General features: G+C 40.6%; 1 protein-coding gene across 7 annotated transcripts in view; it reads right to left on the bottom strand.

The window, feature by feature from the left end:
* Positions 1 to 1,248: 1,248 nt before the first annotated feature.
* gab1 (GRB2-associated binding protein 1) overlaps positions 1,249 to 18,641 on the bottom strand; it is a 50,608-nt gene continuing 33,215 nt past the window's right edge. For 3 of the 7 annotated variants that reach the window (XM_017406441.3, XM_017406434.3, XM_037974726.1), the window contains 11 exons: positions 18,162 to 18,327; positions 14,999 to 15,221; positions 14,723 to 14,809; positions 13,573 to 14,258; positions 12,540 to 12,634; positions 11,091 to 11,391; positions 8,228 to 8,317; positions 6,821 to 6,914; positions 6,162 to 6,285; positions 3,780 to 3,908; positions 1,249 to 3,689 (listed from right to left, as the gene is read on the bottom strand). In XM_017406441.3, the coding sequence (XP_017261930.1) occupies positions 3,528 to 3,689; positions 3,780 to 3,908; positions 6,162 to 6,285; positions 6,821 to 6,914; positions 8,228 to 8,317; positions 11,091 to 11,391; positions 12,540 to 12,634; positions 13,573 to 14,258; positions 14,723 to 14,809; positions 14,999 to 15,221; positions 18,162 to 18,327 (2,157 nt within the window). In that variant the 3' untranslated portion in view covers positions 1,249 to 3,527. Of the gene's footprint in view, positions 3,690 to 3,779; positions 3,909 to 5,213; positions 5,290 to 6,161; positions 6,286 to 6,820; positions 6,915 to 8,227; positions 8,318 to 11,090; positions 11,392 to 12,539; positions 12,635 to 13,572; positions 14,259 to 14,722; positions 14,810 to 14,998; positions 15,222 to 18,161; positions 18,328 to 18,641 lie in introns of all 7 variants that reach the window. The other 4 variants (XM_017406449.3, XM_017406473.3, XM_017406464.3 and 1 more) reach the window with 4 other exon arrangements.

An 18,641-nucleotide genomic window follows, 5' to 3' on the forward strand; every position in this document is an offset into this window, starting at 1 on the left:
TGTATGTAATGTATGAATATAATATACAAGTTTCACTTTTTAAATGGAATTACTGAAATCAATCTACTTTTTCATGATATTCTAATTTTATGACCAGCACCTGTAGTTAACATTTAACTAAATTGTTTGGTTCCTTTACCTTAACTATAATTGTTCCCAACCTTCATTAGTTACTAGTGAAGCATCCTGCACATGTTGCTGTTATAGCTGATCCAGGTGAAATTCAAATTTAAAAAAGTTCTCATAATATAGATACTATTTTCAGATTTCTCTTGTATTTTACACATGTAGTTATATAACCTTTGGTTCTTTTTGTGTAAAATGTTCATTTTAATAGGCCACTAACTAACTAACTAAAATTGATAAGACAAATAGTGGATAAACTGTTTACTTCTCTTTGTATAGACTGATAAAAACAAAGGGCTAGCTTCATTTAAAGAATGCATATCACCCGTCAACTTTCATGGCAGAGTCTGGATTATTGAAAGCTTGGATTAACATACTTTTGATTGGATTATAGTGTTAATGATATACCAACAAATGTTTCGACACTATTATTTGTCATTTTTTACTGCATTTTGTATTTATTTTAAGACGTCCACATACTGATATCTAAACTTTGTGTGACAAACATTTGTTGTAAAACAGTCAAGTGGTAAAAGGGCCACAGTAGTAATAGTTAGTGTTGAGCTGTGAATGTGACATTTGCTATAAAATGAGGGAAATTTTACGGTCCATGTCCGAGACTCCCCTCAGATTTTCTTACCCTTTGAGCAATCATTCCTTCAGAGGAGCTTAGACCAAACTTTGGAGTTTAATTTTAGTATATTGTTATAATTATATGTTCATAACAGATACCAGAAACTTGTATTTCCTGACTCTGCAGCATTCTTTCAAACTCTAAATTGTAAAACAAACAAACAAAAACACTTTGTTTTTGAATTTTTGCTTAGTTCACAAAAGGGTCATGTACAACCCATAACAGATTGGATAATAAACATTTGGTTTTATTGGTCATATTAGCCATCTAGATGAGATAGGATCGTATGAAAAGCTACAAATGACTTGTCCACTTTTGAAAAAGACTAATTAAATCTCAACTCTTGTTAAATATTTAAGAAGGCCATGAGTGAGTCAAACCTTGTCAAAAACTGTAAGCGGAGTCATAAACACAACAAGCTGTACATTTAAAGTGACTAAAGGAGTTCATTTAAAATGCCGTAAACAGTGTTGAATAAAGACAATCCGTGTATTACAGGCTGCTTTTTTATTAGTCCTCTTTTCAATTTTTTTCACTTTTCAGTTGAGATTCGTTATAAAAGATAAAAGCGTCATCAGTTCTGCAGTTTCGTATCACAAAGAAACCGCGACAGGGAAAGAGTGAAGTAAAAAAAAACAAAAAAACAACACTTAGGCGGATTTTAAAAAGATACGCGTTAATAAAATCGATAGCAAAACTATGTACAGCGACGACTTGTTGGTGTGGTAGCACATGGTTGGGATTTCAGAACCAGAGGCGACAAGTCAGTGAAGAGTAGGTCTGTGGAGACTGGCTCGAAGCTTTTTCTTTTCTTTTTTTTTTTGCATCCAACTACACGAGGCAGTCAATTTCTCCAAACTGTATGCCAGTTCAGTTTAAAATAAATTAAACTTAAGAGGAGAGAGAGAGAGAGAGAGAGAGAGAGAGAGAGAGAGAGAGAGAGTCAGGCAAAGAGGGAAACAAACGTCTTGACTAAATTACCAGTGCAGGTCAAAAACAAACTGAAGCAAACGTTCCTCCGCTTGAATCAAGAACACTCAACTAAAACTGGTCGTGACATCGACCTGATGAAATAACTTGAGAAATAAATTAGATGAAAAGTTGTATTAGTAAGCTTTAAAAAAAACAAAGTACCTGATTTTCTCTCTGTAACCCAACTGTGACACCTTCTGCATATATATATATATTTAAAAAAAAAAAAAAACACCTGTCGCTCTTTAAAACTCACAGTAATCATTTCATTAATCACAAGTCCTGAAACCATCTGAGACGGGTACAGAATTCTACCCTGCAGAATTCGGACACCTTTGAGTCAAAACATGGTGGATAGTTCATACAAATAAAGGACACTTTTTCCTGTTTCTATACACAACACTTTTGTACAGTTTTTGCATTTCCATAATAGCGGATTTAAAGATTTTCACTTTGAAAACACGTGGAAATTAGATCATATTCACTGGAAAACAAAACAAAACCAAAAAACTTTAAGTGAACCTAAAGCTCAAGTTTAGCACTTGGTTAGTTTATAAATGCCTTTTGATTGAAACATGAAAATCGGTCGTACTATGCTCCCAGTTTGAAGAGTGGGATCACCTTGAGCTTTGCACCGTGGTTTAAAGCAGCCGTTCAGACTTTTTGAGGTGGGGTTCTGTGGATTATGACCAATTAATGCGTTAGCTGTGGTTTCTGAGTGAACTGTTTGGAGAAAATAAAGTTCATTTCTGACAGGATTCACGAGCTAATGGCCAGTCCAAGCAAGGCCAAGACCTAAGTGGAATCGCAAATGTTTCATAGAACTTGATTTTACAAACCTTTACATCATCCTTTTTTTCACATTATGCAGTTAATCCGGCAAAGTTATGATGGTAATCTTGCCCAAAGTGCAACATAAGTGCAAACGCTATTTTATAAACCTTTATATTGCTAATACAAAACTGAATGTCACGTAAAGGCTTATAAAATAGTATTTGCATGAACCAATATGAAGTTTGTGGATAAGAGGGCAGCACTTTGGATTTGGTCCTGCTTGAGCTGCCGGTCAGCTCATTAATCCGGTCAGAATCAAACCCCGTTTCTCCAAAGTGAGCCATCTACAGCAGGTAAGACAATAACTGTTCAAAATCTTTCCAAAGAATCCTACTTCACGAGAGCCAAACTATCCTTTTTAAAGAAAGAAATCATGAAACTGATCAACGCTCCTTTGAAATCTTGCCCAGATTAAAAAAAAAACAGCAGAAACTAAATAAAAATAAAAATCAACACTGTTAACTGTTAACCTGTCACAGTACCTAGTAGTGTGACGCTGACAAATCATTGGGATTATGTTATCAAGTGATTTTGTTTACACTTCAAAACAACACCAAACAGCCTAACAATTTAAAGAAAGGTTAACGCTGGATCAGCCTGAAGGTAGTAGAAAAGACGAGGGGGGGAAAAGCCCTTTATTCATGTCAGAGGCAGTGAATGTTCCAAGTTCATAAGTCCCCCTCCCTCCCATGAAGACGAGTCTGATCAATTCAAACTGCTTTCAGAATGCGTAAAGCTTATTCCTGGCCCGCTCCCGTGCTGTCTGCGAATGTACACACAGTGCTCTCCCAGGCCCAGCAGCAGTGTAAGCTAAAGTCAGAGAGGTGGCTACGAGGATCCACTGTTGAGGCGCAACAGGACAGGCCCAGAGCACAAACCAGTGCCTACACTAAAGTCAAAGGCCCAGCAGTTTTTTGGGGGGTGGGGTTTGGAACGTGGGTTGGTAGTCAAGAACCCAAGTTCATTTGGATACTTTGGAGGGGGTGTCCAACTCTGTTAACTGGCGGTCTTCACTCCAAGCCTCCCTGGTGCTCTTCAGAGCCTGTGTTCGTTGCTGGTCCACAACCACGTAGTCGACGCGCTCCTCTGACGCTGCGTTATTGTCGATTCCGGCGTTTTTCATCTAGGAAAAGACAAAAGTTGATTTTGAAAACTTTTTGAGCTCCTAAAAAGCGAGACGGCGAGATGCACACTGCCGGGGATGAACGCCTACCTTCCGAGGTGGGGTAGATTTGCCAGATTCAAGGTCCAAATCCAGGTACTCCACCTGTTTATCACCCTTCGGTTTTACCATAGGGCTACTCCCACCATCTGTAGGTATGGGCGCTGCAATCTTCATTATCTGTGAGAGCCAGGACAAAGGTTTTTTTCTCCTATTTTTGCCCCCGCATAAAACAAAGAAAACAACTCATATCTAACTAATAGTTTGTCACAATAACCAAAATTCTTTCCAATTTAGTTTAGATTCCATGTAGGGAAGAGAAGATTTGTGGATTTTAACATTTAAAGTGTGAATTTCCACGTAAACCTCCTGTCAAAACTGTGGTCCACGGATGCTGCGAGAGTGATGGTTATGAGTCGGTGAGTCACCGTGTGGCTACTAAACCAAAATCACTTAGATTGCATCACAGTGGAGGAGCTCCGACTTGTTTTAAAGTCTTAACCATGTTGGCATTTCCTCTGCTGCAAGTCAGCCTAATAGAAAATAAAGAATTGTGGTATTGTGACAACTCCGTACATGTTGGACCTGCAGCGTATGCCAGAGCATCGCAGGATCCCCGTTTATCTGCGTTGTTGGGCATTTCTTTCCTTTAGTTTGTCATCTTGTGTGATTTCCGTGAAAAGTACAAAGTCTACCACTAAATTCAGATTATTTTGTGGTGTGCGGTGGGCTGTAAGACTCACCAGGGGGACGAGCTAAACCCGCCTTTGCATCATTCCCAAAAGACATCTCAACTTTAAAATGTGAAATATTACAGTAGGGTCTCAAGTGAAGATTTTCCTCTTGTATGCTCAAGGAGAGTGAAGAGCCACAAACAGATTTAAGCCAGGCAGAGAGGTCTGAGTCAAGTTGTTGTGTAAAATTAAAAGAGTAATAGATTCACTAAAAATAGACTGTTGTCACTGAAATCCATTTAGACCTTCGTTCTGAGTCGTTCTTCTAGGTATGATTGAAAGGCAGGTTTGTTTTGTCCTCCTAATGATTCCTTCGGCTTATTGCCAAGCACAAGAAATCATTTCCCCGTTTTAAATGGAAACGTTTGTACTTTTAATAGGACTCCCACAAGGTGATGAACTAATAAGAAAGACAGCTTGCTGTTCAACAATGCAGGTAAACATAAATCCAGTGATTATCTGACGTAAGCTGGACAGCCTCTATGGGTAGAGTTAATAATGTACTACGAGTAAGGTGGCATTATTAGAACTAAGATGGTACATACTGACTGAAAGTGCCACTATATAACTTTCTAAAATCCCTGCATTATTTATATCCCAGGCACATCTTGCAGTTGGTGTCGAGGACTGATATTACCACAGCAAAGTCTATGTCATACACTTTATTCTCCAATTATAAAACCTGAAAGATGCGACCTCTGGCTTTCTGACAGGGCAAGCCATTTGTGTCTAACCCGGCAACCCTGCTCACCTCCTCTATGGGGTCAAGTTCCTCCACCTCCCTCTTTACAGGGGTGATGGGGACTGTGCAGTAGAAGGACTCCTCTCTACACAAAGTAAGAGGGAGGTAGTTGCAAAGGAGAAACAAACAAAAAAAAAAAAAAAGGAGAGAGAAGAGCAGATGGTTAAGACTAAAATGCAGGAAGAAAGAAAATGAAGCCAGAGCCTGAAGAAGCCAGAGAGATGGGAAACTAGGGGGAAAGAAATCGACATGGGTTATGAAAGAGCAGGAAGGCAGTATATTGCATTGAAGCAACTGAAAATAAATAAATAAAATAAATAAAATGGTTCACAGCAAGTAAAATCAGAAAATGGCAAATCCAGTATGTGAACAGGAAGTGAAAGTATCCTTGAGGACAACTTAAAATGACAGTTCTTGTTAGATTTTAGAGTGCCAATTTATTAGGATTTCTGTGATCTGTTTTAAATGACTAAAGGAGACGAAACTTTATTTCATTTTACTGGATGGCAAAATAAATAAAAAAACACCTAAAAAAGCAAATGAAGGAAAATCTAAAGATAAAGGAAGCTGAACAGCAGGACAAGAGGAAACTGCAAAGAAGAGAGTTAAAGTGGTGAGGAGTCCATCTGCAGCCAGTAGTATGTCCACGTCACCGTATGACCGTAGGATGGACAGTGAGAGGAGAATTGACTGGAATTTTAGATTTCTTAACAGTATCTGTAAACAATCATAACAATTTCTTCTTAAAACGTACTATGCTTTATCCTACATTTGATATTTTTACGGTGCATCTGTGACAAATGTCTGTAGAGTTCACTGAAATAACCGACAGATTCAGAAAAGTAGAAACGTCACAAATGATCAAATTAAATCAAAATCCTGCTGATTTTTTTTATAAGTACAGAAAAGGATAATTATGTCACTTCTTTGATTAGAGAGCAGTTGTGTGTTACATACTGGTTCGTCTGTGGGTATATTAGGGTCCATGTCTACATAATTCTCAGCGTACTCCTCGGAGTCAGTGCTGGAGGCCATGCTATGCACTGACGGGGGTCTCGCTGGCATTGGCAACCTAGGGAGACTGAGCAGCATTCACAACGTTTACAGAGCAACTTCCACGTAGAACATGCTTAGAAACAAAACGTAGACATGACGGCCCCAGATGTAAAACCTGGAGCCACATGAGGGGGAGGGATTCTCTGCAGTATGGATACACAAACACAGACCCTGTCTCAGACAGGACAACAAACTGACTCTAATGTAATACAGCCTCCAGGCAGATCCCAGACCTGTTTGTATAATCAGAGCTATTTTGGTCAGAAAGTGACTACAGTAATGCATGAAGTGTTAAATTAAATGTATTCACTACAAAAAAGGCATGTTCTCACCAGAGTTCGTTGAACTTGTGAAAGGAAATCTCTGCTGCTTTTGTTTTGTTGCCAACAAATAATAACCAGGTAAGACGATGCACATTATCTACATTTTATGAGGCAATTACGAAACCAAAACCCCACTTTTAAGTACAACCAAGGTAAGCAGAGCGGTGAGAACATGCCCTCAGATGTTAGCAAAATACAGAACTAAGAGAAACGCAGCAGAACATTTAGGATACTTACTCTCGAGTGAACGACCGTGTGACAGGTGAGCGAACAGGCGCGCAGGGCTCCTCCCATTCTGGCAGGGGTTTGATCTCCAGTGGAGCGGGTCTTCCTAAACCAAAAAGGGCGTACCGGTCAGTCGCTACTTAAGATGGAATCAGTACTACAACAACCATTAATGTAACACTTCGTTGAGGGTTGAGATTTCGTCATGCATTAGTCCAGCACTGGTGTTTTGTGTACTTTGATGTGCTTTAAACCTTATAAAAATAAACAATGCTGTAGAAAACGTGAAGGTGTGCCACGCTAAGTTCCATGTCGAACTAAAAACATCAACCTCCCCCAGCTGAGCTTCCTACTGCTGTTCGCTGACTGCATTTAGTTTGGCTAAGAGGTAAGAGAAACCATACCACTCTGATCTGAGCTGAGCTGCTAAGGAATGAGAAAACCTGAGCAGAAGATCTGCAAATTGATTAAAATGGTGTTAAGCCAAAATCTGATTCCTTGTAGGATGCAACACTTATTGTTTTTTTTGACCCACTAATTTAAATTAACCCATCGTAACGCTTCTAAATGCACTCAGCTGTTTGTTCGTGTTATGGAAACACAAGTAGCAGGTTTTATCAGTCAATATTTTGACAACAAAAATGTTGACAGTCAAGATTTGCTGTGGACTGCACAGCATATTAGCCTCACTGCAGATTTCTCTGAGTTCTCTGGTTTTCTTCCACAATCTAAAAAGATTAACCCCGAATTCAGCACAACGTGGCATAGGCTTCACATTCTCTGTGCAGTGTAGAAATGTGCATGTAGCCATGTAGCCTGCAAAAACTGTGGCAGTTCAGGTGAGCAAAACCTAAATGGCCCCCCTGCTGACCCCCTCCATACTTTAATCTAAGTGCAGAATATACTGCATGCACACAGAATTTAATATGATTAGTAACATAAGATCCCCTCCATTAGATTATATTGTAGTTTAATTTCCTCTTGAGGAGCCGTCCACTGTGTTCTAAAGGCACGTGAGCTTTTTAGGGACAAAAACCACATTGTGGCTGCTGCATTTTATTATGTTTATGGTGCAATACAAAAACCAGAATATAAAAAAGGTTCAGGAAAAACACATGTTAGTTTGTTTTATGATTGCATGTAAGAAATCATATTAGTGCTAGGAGTTATTTTGACCTTTGTGAAATCCATAGTGCATAAGGAGGACACAGCATGCATCTCCTGCTAGGATTTGGAGTCAGACTGAATTAATGGAAACAGTTTCATATGTAACTGAACACAAAGCCCTGCAAAACAAGAAACGGGATCATCCAGTACGCTTTCTAACGACATGCAAAGAGTCTAGATGAAGAATTGTGGACAGGTCAAAGAATGAAAAGTGTTCAGATGCACAAACACAGGTCAGTGTGGTGTACCTACCCTTACGTCGTCCCCTTGGGAATTCACCTATGGTTTGAGAGTCGGTTCTCTCTAATACAACACCTTTTGCTCTTATTTTTGGACTCTGACCTGATTGGTGAAAGAAGACTTGGCTTATTACAAAAAAAAATAAAAATAATTTCTGGTGATCACAACAATTGAGGCCTGATCTGCCATGCAAAGCAAAAGACAAGACGGTGCTGTGCAGCGAAGCGACGCCCTCACGTACACCCAGTCACTTCTCTGAGCAGCACAACTCAAGAGGACGATTGTCATGACAACAGCAGGCTCGAACTGCCCAACATGCACCTCACTCCATGCACCACGGCTACCCACTCAAAGACTGACATCACAGCTGTGCATGCACGATGAGCTGTGTGTAAGCACTGAGTGTACGCTGAGAAATCGGGTCATGTTGAGAAGAACATACCAATCTGCAGCGAAAAGGAGCATCTTGTCAATAAGACAACGTTTTTGCATAAGTGCTGTTAGGAGGAAAAATCCAAATAGTGCCACGGGATTTTTGATTAAAATGAAACGGCATAAAATTGACGGTGGACTTCACACACCAGTCAAATGGCATACAGCTGAGAGAGCCAAAGTGGAGGGGAAAAGAAAGAAAACATGCACGGAAGATGAACGCAGCTCAGAAATTTTAAATTAGTCTAAAACTTTGCATGGCTCATGATAAAACAAAAAAAAACATTCAAAGAAAATTCAAGGAGGCATGTGATAATTAAATCTTTTAGGGATGAACCAATCACTTGACTGGCGGCTGGAGTTGGAAAGTTGTCAGCCTGGGACCACTGATTCAACGCTCAAAAATCCTATTTTCTTCCAGTCAGTGAAGAGACCACAGCAAAGCAGCTAACTCGCGCTAGCAATAACCCGACATTGTGTGGAAGTTTTTGCTGAAAGAAGATGACTCAGTATCAGGTCTTTGTAATACCTGAAAGGTGAGTCAGAAAATAGGCCACTAAATTAAAACTGTAGTTTTATAGCCTCTTAAATAATTGACAACACAAGTCCAGCTTTGGGAGAAAGAAGACTTCAGAGTGAAACAGGAAGACTGTATGACACAATAGTTGTCATAAAACATGTTTTATTGGAAAATGTTGGACATTTTCAAGATAAGGTAGACTGTACTTACTATCTAAGAACTACATAGACTGCTTATAGAGTTAGCAATGCTAATCTCTAATAATAGATGTTAAAAATACCTGTTTAAAAGTTTAAAATAATTTTGTCTTCATTTAACTAAAACTCTAAAAAGTAGACTAGAGCTGCATGTACCTCTCACACACAATCCCGGTGTAATGTCACAGCGCTTTTAATGTGTATCATTAATCATCGTTCATGGCAGGTATGTTGTTAACTGACAATGTGCAGTTACAACAAAAGGAATGAATAACTTAATCTAATGCATCTGAAAACAAATTCTCAAAAATACACAGCTGCAACTTATTTTAAATAGCACTTTTATGCCCTTACATGTACAAAACGAACCCTACTGATCTGTTTTATAAAGCAGATCAAATGTAATCTTTCATAGTTTATTTGTTCAAACGCCTCCATCCAACAACCTGGAGGATATTATTTGTAAATATCTACTGACAAAAAGAGAATGCTCCGTAACCAAGTGCTGTTTTGGGAGAAAATTTCACTCGTTTTAAGCTTCACTTGAAGTGTCACAAAAACATTAAAGGACAAGAAGATATTTGTTCATATTCAGAATTTAATGCGTTTTAAACTGGCCTAGTTGTATTTCTTTCATACAAAACGCTGCTGTGCACAGACTGAGGTAGCTTAAATCCACAATCTCAACGGACTCCATTTTATGGCAGGTGCATTGGGACGAAGGTCAGTTTCACCATCATCTGTTACAGACTACTTCAGGTAATCTAATGTCACAACAAGAAGCCCACCGGAGAAAAGGGCAAAGGAACATAGTGTCTAGTAGACAGGGAGACTATCTGATTACGCTGATTATCGCAAAAATATTTAACTTCTTTACTGCACCAAATGTTCGAAAGATAGTCAGAGTATCGTGAAACCAGGTTCTTTTTAGCCTTTTAGTCAAAGTTGAGAAGAGCTTTAAGGGTGGTCCTAAAGAACAATTTATTTGGAGTAATTGTTTAAGTATCTAGATTTACTTTAACTTGTCAGTTTTTATATTTTGCCATGTAAAATCTTGAGCAGTCGTGCTTAAAAGGGCAGACAAAAGGTCAAAATCCTAATTTGAAAATGTTCCTCACTATCAATATGTCCAATTTTCTCTTGTTACACTCATAGTCTGACTTTGATTAGCCTGTGTGATGCACTTTGCCATTCTTCAGTTCTCTCTCTTTCTTTCTTTTTTTTTTTGCCTCAGCTTGGTCTTTTCACTGTGCCCTGATTCAAAATGCCCTTGCAATCAGGTCTTTAATCAAAGGGCTCCATTCAAATGATGGGAACAAAAGGGGAAGGAGGTGATCTCTCCAGGCTTTGGCCACTCCACAGCACAAGGACTAGCCCTCTCCAAAATGCCCGACAGAGTTTTTCAGGAGCTCGAGGCAAATATGCACTTGACAAGTGGTCAACTTTAGCTGATGTAGAAGGACGTAGCGGGCAGCGAACTATGCACAGAGGAACACGGTGGCATTAATTACACCAGACAAACCAAAGGAGACATTTTCCCCACATTAATAATGACATCTATAAAATGACTCTGGAGGACTGTGTGAGACAAAGCACGATCAGTTGTGGTACGAGTCAACACATAGCATTAAGAGCAACAACGAACTCCAGCTCAATCCAGACACGAAGCCATAAACACGCAGATTACACACCAAACAAGTCAGACGCACACACGTTGAGCGCTCACCTTTACGATCGGGCTTGAGGTTTCGGTCCACGGGCGGTGGCTGGCAATCTCCGGGCACTGGCTTGCGAGGGGGTGTCTGCGGACTTGAGCGGAAGCCCATGTGGGCGGGTGGGGGGACCTGTTTCCCCAGAGAGGAGAACTCCATAGTGCTTGGGGTCATGGGGACATAGTTTGTGTCGTGCATCGGCTCTGGCAGACTGCTCGAGTGGTGATGTGACGGGGAGTTGACGCTCATCGGGACGTAGTTCTGCTCAATGTCCTCTGCAGAATGGCTTCCCACTGGCATCATTCCTTTGTTTTTCTGAGGGTCAAAGGGCATATTTTTTTTTTCAAAACAAATACAAATAACTGGTGCGAGACTGCCTCCTAACTCGAGACAAATGGAGAAAACTAATTCCCAACACATTCAGCTTTCACATTTTGTTGGCTTTCGTTTATGAGAGAACCTAAAAGGCTGTGGCAGCACAAAGGTTGAACTCAACAACACTGTTAATGTTTAAAAAGAAAAAAAAAAACTACTAAAAGCTGGATCACAATACTGCCACAACAGGTTTGTACACGAGGGAACAGGCATGATGGATGCTTCAGATTTGATTCTTTATACTTCCAATAAATAAAAGCCTTTAAAAAAAACATGAAACTGTTTTGAGGTTTGAGGTTCAGAGAGGGAGCTGCACACGTTTCAGAACGAGAAACAGTTTTAGCAGTCATTTAGGAGCTGGTGCACTTTGAAGCTCCTATTTATCTCTGTTTAGTAATTTGGCTCTGCTTCCTGGAGACAACAACAGCTGAGCACGTGCCGCTCCGGTGACGTTGCACAGAAACTTATACAACATCAGGAACAGTTCTGGTATTCATGCAAGAGGAAGAAAAATATCTTCATTTTGAAGCAAATTATATCTCGATTGGATAGCATCCTTTTTTTTTCCCAGGGTTAAGCCTTGGCAATTGAAGAGAGACGATGACAAACTACGTTCCACATTTCTACCAACAGCGTGGCTCTGTGGTAAGGAGCACAGCTGCAGCACCGGCCTGCCCGCTGTGCAGAGCTGTCACCAGCTGAAAACATTTGGCGCATTATGAAACAAAAACCACTGCATGGTCCGAATGTACGAGCAGTCGAGTTGAGAGAATACTGCCTGATCCGAAAGTGACTCCCCCATGAGAACTCCTCCTGAACTCTCCAAACTTTGGCTGCACGAAAGACCCAAACGATTTAACCAGTTCCAGTGCATTTGAGACACATTGTCTTAAATCACAAACTTGGATTTTTATCTCCTTTTATTACTCTATAATGAAGAAAAGAAATGTAATAATTCCATTGCACTGTATAGATTGATGAGCTTTTACTAGTCCTAAATTTTTGAATGTTTTTTCATGCTACTGACTGAACAAGCATAAGTTTTTATATGAGAATGATAAACCAGTGACCCTTAAAGCATCACTTACTAAATAGGTACTGAAGTTTTCATTGAAGTCAAATGAGCAACTTTTGTCTGAGGGGAATGATCTGGGAATGTCGTAGCAGTCCTGGGATCCAAAATCTGCAAAAGACAAAAATAATATTAAAAAAACAACACATAACTGCAAATTAAGTCTACCATAACTCTGCAGGGAGTGAACTTTTCTTTTAACCACTCTAAGATTTCATCTGATCAGTCAATAGTCATTGTAAGCATAGTAATAGCCTTCTCTTAATTTTTTTGTATCGACTTTGGGTGCTGCTAATGCATGTAGCAACCACAAGAACCACCACCACCCCAGGAAAAGCTTAGAAGACAAATGAGTCCATCAGCTGGGAAGGACTAAGTGAGGCAAATAATTAGAATCAATCATGGTCTAATTGTAAAATACTGTAAATGCATCTAAAAAGGTGAAAAACAACATTTAAACTAGGTCCGACATCGGTTTTCTTATACAAATCAATCTGAGATTGTTTCAAGTTAAGGATCTGGTTCCCCTTCCATCAGTAAAAGTTTCATTTACATCCTTAGCTCAGTCAAATGTAGCAATAAACATGCACAAAAACATGAACTGAATTTAGTTTAAATGAACAAACATATCAGATAAACCTGAGATATTCACTATTTTTTCCACCATATGAGATACCACAGCCAGAACTGTCAACTGGCTTTTAACCTAAAGCTGAAATTGCTTTCCAAATTTATCTTCCGCAGTGACTTTTGTCACCACAAGAGGGAAAAGTGAAAACCAAAACTGTTGTGCTCATTCTTGCACTTTTCTTGCATGGCTTTGTCTATTTGAAGCCTTTTTTGAAACCTACATTGTGAATCAGCTGTTCATGAAAAAAAAAACACTTTTTGTTGGGTCCAACTATCTTCCTTTAACTTTGACACATCAGTTACTACCAAAACTGTGTTTTCCCCTCAAGTTTTAGAGAACGGTGTCAATACTAGAGAGGTTACATTTCATGTTTTGTCTAGAGTTTGTGAAGAGGAAGCATCTGGTTTTCAACACAAACCTTTACGGAGTCGTGAACTGTCAAATGTGCCGATAGTGTTGCTGCGTAAAGCCTTGCTCCCCGCACTGGTTGGCACACAGTAATTTCCATCTGTCTCTGAGGCTGAGCGAGGCACAGAATAGGTGTCCGTAGGTGAGCGCTCAGCAGTGGGTGGTGGGAGTCCTGAGGAGGAACTGAGCAGGGGCTTGGGTGGCCTCGGAGGGGGCACGACATCTCCCCCGCTCTCTGAGCTCCCCAGCCCTGCCGACGTCGACAGCGTGCGGGGAACCTGGTACGTAGAGTTCCCCCCGGGCGTGGGCGGGATGTCGTAACTAACGGAAAGGTTGCGCATCTGCGTTTCCATGGAGGCCTTTCTGGACGGCGTGTTGAAGATGTAAAGGTCAGAGGCGTCACCGCCGTCCGGATGAGCCGGAGGGGAGGAGGCCGACTTGGGAAGCAGCACAGTGTCCTGCGAGTGGCTGCGAGGGAGGTGATAGATGCCGCTGTCGTTTGAGAGCGAGGCGCCGCGCGAGGGGGGCGAGTCGTAAATGGAAGGAGCAGAGGCTGGAGTTTGGTGCTGCTGGAAGAAGCCATTGTGCGAGGTGTGCTTAGTCAAGGAAGTGGTGGATGTAGGCGTGCGGTGAGATGGAAGGTTGTCATTCAGGTCTGTCTCTGAAGAGGTAGACTTGGAGCACTCGGCATGGGCTCTGAGAACACAAACATATTGATTTAGAGATGCAAAAATATCCACAGAGTCACGTTAGGCCTTCACACCACTGCCTGCAAGCCACAGTTTATAACATGAAGTTAAATTTAGACCTCTCTAATCACTAATCTTTCCGTATTAGTATTTCTTTGTGGATCACGCGGAGAACCAAAACACTTAGCAGTCATTGTGACGAATTTCAATATGCAGACCAAAAAACACACAATCAGTACAGTATTAGGTTAAACACACCTAAGCCTTTTTGATCTAGAGGGTGGACTACTCAATCATAACAACACTTCAAATCAAATTCAAACGCAGAACACTTCAAACCCAGCATTAATATTCATTGTGTACATTTATAGTCACAGAAATCTACAGCAGGAGTGTGGTGTCAAGTGTTGCTCTGTGTTCGTTACATCTAAACACAAGCAGGCAGTTCCAGCTGGACGTCTGAACACTCACAAACTAGTCTGTGGAGTCTTGCTCTCACACTCCTCCAGGAGTAAATACTCCCGGTTCTCCTCCAGTGGAGGCTGACACTCCACTGAGCTACAAACATCGTACAACAGACACAGGGACAAGAGGAGCAGTACAGTTGAAATGTAGAAGAAAAAAAAAAGAGGGAAGAATTGTTCTGAAGCTGTACAGACAGAAAACATTGTCACAGTGGGACAACCCAACAAAGTAAATGTCATGACTCATTACATAAAACCTGAGTACACATTCAGACAGTCTCACCTGTTGGGCGCAGGCTTTTTGCTCTCACAGTTGGCGAGCCACAGGTAATCCTGCGGCTCCTCTGAGCTGGACTGAGACTCCAGGTGTTGCACGCTGACCGGCTGGTACGGAGGTGGCACGCGGGACAGCACTGATGCTATCGGTCCAACGATGTTAGGTGGGTGTGGGGGCGTGTCCACCACAAGCCCCCCAATGGCCGACGGGTGAGCTGCTTTTGAAGCCTCTGCAGAAAGTAAGAAAAAAGGGGCTGGGGTGTAACTTCTATCAAGCCTAATGTTTTGAAGTAATCCTTTTTTTAGGATGCTCCAGATCTAGTCTTGCATCTCCAATGCAAAGCATCCATTATTTCAGCCCCTTTCACAAAACGATTTCAAGCCTGGTCTGGGACACATTTTGGGGGGGTTTCAAGTGAACCCAAAGCTGTTTCACATCTGAGCCAGCAAGGAGAGTAGTCACAGAGTCAAGCAAGCGATTGGGTGTCAACTGGGTGGTGCGCTCCATTTTAACAAACGGGGATGCTGTCACTTGGTAGTTCCATGTTACCATCTTCACTTGCATAAGTTCACACCGTTGTGGGTTGTAGCCGGCTCAAATGGTGAGTTTTCAAACAACCAGAGGCATTTTAAAAGAGGGAATTGTCCTCGCCAAACATTTGGGGGGAGTTTCACAGCGGAATCTATCAGTTTTACAAATTTTATGGCCCTAGTCAAAAAAATGTGTACAGTAATTTAATTGCAAAAGGGTTTAAGAAATGAACATAAAGTAACTGTGAAAAAAGGGTATTTTCTTCCACCTATAAAGCTGCCTGCTGGAAGATAGTTTAGGCTTTTCGAAAGAAAACCGGTGAGACCGATGTGAGCCTTGGCTCCCACAGCTCCCAAAAAAAGAGCAAGAGTGGCCAAGACCGGCTGCTACTGCAGCTTTGTTGAGCCCCTTGAGACTGAATAGGTCACGTAGCTGACTCAAAAAATTAGGCATAAACAGCAAGTTGTGTTTGTAATATCAGCCCTGGCAGAGTAAACTCAAGCTCAAGTTGTTTCCTAGCAACCCAATTTCAATATAAAACTTCGGTCTTCACCAACATGGACATAAACTTTATGTACATCTCTATAATTTCTGAAGTTGAATGGCAAAACTATTAAATACGAGTGCACTCCGAAGACAAAAAAAAAAGCAACTCAAGAACATTTCTTACATTACTTTGTATTTTTATATGAGCTGAACTCTAATCAAGGCTGTTATTCAGCAATTAACGCACCCTTTTCAACAATTCAACAAGCCACAGAAATGTATCGTCTCACATCTCACTCCTGAAAAGAAACTCTGGAAAATACAGCAAACTGTTGAGGAAAAGGCACGGAACACAGCTGAAGCGAACTGCAGTTTCTGCTGTAAATTTACATTAAAAAAGCATCATCAACCCATATTCTCAGCCATTGTCTCATATCCAGCATACACATGTGTAGCCTAATTAAAGGCTTTATTCGTACATAGTCAGTCTGAATACAGTTTTTTTTTTCTTTTTTGCCTTCTCACACTTTTTCCTTAGACACCATTTCACCAAGGTCTTTGCTTTGTCACAAGGTGAGTTATCAAATTTCAGTCCTTTTCAAACCCTTCTGCTCGAACTGACTGTTGTGCTGCACAGAGACAAGATGGCTGATTAATACATTTTCCCCCTCCATTCTCTATTTCTCTTTTTCTATTCAGCGGTTTTATCTAAAGCAAGGTCCCAGAGTTCTCTTATATTAAAAAAAAAATCTGTTTCCCTTTGAAAGTGTGACAATTTCTTCTCTTTTTTTCTACTTCCAACTCCTCCTTTTGCTATAGGTTCGTAAAAGCTTCAAGTGCTGATTTTGAGAAAAAAAATCCCCTTTTTCTATACTAAAATATACCTCCTACACTGTCAGAAAGCCTTCAATCTTTAAGCCCTCTGAAGGTTTCTTTCTTCAATATCTGCTCAGCTACAAAACACTACATGTAGTGTGGCCACACACACAACAGAAGAGTGGGAGGTGGGTCACACATACAGAGAAGTGCAAGCAGATACAGAGCCAAGGACATGTTTTCATAAGAGCTGAGGAGGCCTAGCTGCAAAAATATCTCTTTATATCTGGCTTCTCTTTAAAGAATCTTCCTGGTAGTTTTCTCAAAACAGAATTTAGCTGTCAGTGCCTTGTAGAATGAATGCTGACATCAAGGTAACCCTGGAACAATAGCTATGAAAAAGGTGGCGGCACAGCTTCAGGATGACCTTGGAGTGCCATAATCAGTGACTCATTTACAAAGTTGAAAAAGTTCCGTCTGCTTCGAGAAACCTTAATGTCGCCCAGTGTCGTGTTTAGGTGAAAAGGAAGAACATTTTGAAGAGCCTGAGTGGGGTACAAACAGCACAGGTTGCAATCAGGTCCAGAGACAGAGAAGAGGGAGGGGGTTAGTATCCAAACAACTGAGAATGAAGGAGGCCAAGAGGGAAAGAAAGTCAGCAAGACCTCCAGGCACACAATGCTTTGATTATCCAGTCCAAGGAACAACGGTAACGTGAGCCTCGACGCACACATGGATCAGCACATGGATCATTAGACCTTGGCTGAAAACTATGCTGAGTAGAGGACTTCAAGCACATTCAACTAATTCACCAATCTCCTTCAGAGAAAGACGCAGACACTCGGGAAGTGCAGCAGAGTTATTAGACGGCAAACAAATGTAGAGAAATTAACCTATAGGTCAATGTGTTGCTCAGTAATAGCACTATTTGATCATGGATGTTAATCGGGTGCAAGTTCATTAATAAGGCTGTTTAGTTGAAATTTATTGCAGGTGCACAAGTGTTACAGTAGTACTCAAATAACAAACATTGTAAAGAGAAAACTTCAGCTAACGTCTGTAAATTTCAGTTTCTAGGAACTATATAGTGCCGACAGCAGCTAAATGTGAAATAAACATGAGTTTTGAAGCTTGCAACCTCACACCTTTCTGTTTGAATTGAGAAAACAAAAAGCCTTCAGCAAACAAGAAAAGAGGTTCAGCAGCTTTGTTTTTAAACTCTTACGAGATGCAGTCGCTCCATCTTCACCACTGATTCGACACGTTTATGTCTGTTTTGATGTAAACATACTGTTTGCTACTGATGTGTCTCTATCTACTGAATGACAGTCCTTACCATCATCGGTAGGGTTAAAGCCACAGATGTCGCAGATGTGGTGAACCCACTTATTCATGTCTTCCTCTGAGTCAGCCACCAGGTAGAAGATGCGGTCAAAGGTCCTGATGTCAAATATGAAGCTGTGCTCCAAGTCTTTCTTATTAAACGTCAGCCCAGCATCCACCTAACAGGAGAGGTTCACATTAACATGTCAGGCTAAAATGACAGTTTATTCACTGCTGCAGTTTTCTCACACATTTGTCTTTAGTTTGGCTAAACTGAATGTTGTAGCATTTTACAGATTTGTTCTCGGATTTCTTTGTCTTCCTTAGACAATCAATTTTCAACTTGGGGGAAATAAAGCTTTGCCACATTTCTTCTCTTAATTACTCACAAAAATAAATAAAGTTTGTAGTCCTACTTTCAACAAACAAGAATGATTTTATAACAGCGTTTTCTAAAATTGCAAAACATAAAATCACGCTTGAAAACTTCCAG

The sequence above is a fragment of the Kryptolebias marmoratus genome, linkage group LG3, assembly GCF_001649575.2.
Source record: "Kryptolebias marmoratus isolate JLee-2015 linkage group LG3, ASM164957v2, whole genome shotgun sequence".
Lineage (NCBI taxonomy): Eukaryota > Metazoa > Chordata > Actinopteri > Cyprinodontiformes > Rivulidae > Kryptolebias > Kryptolebias marmoratus.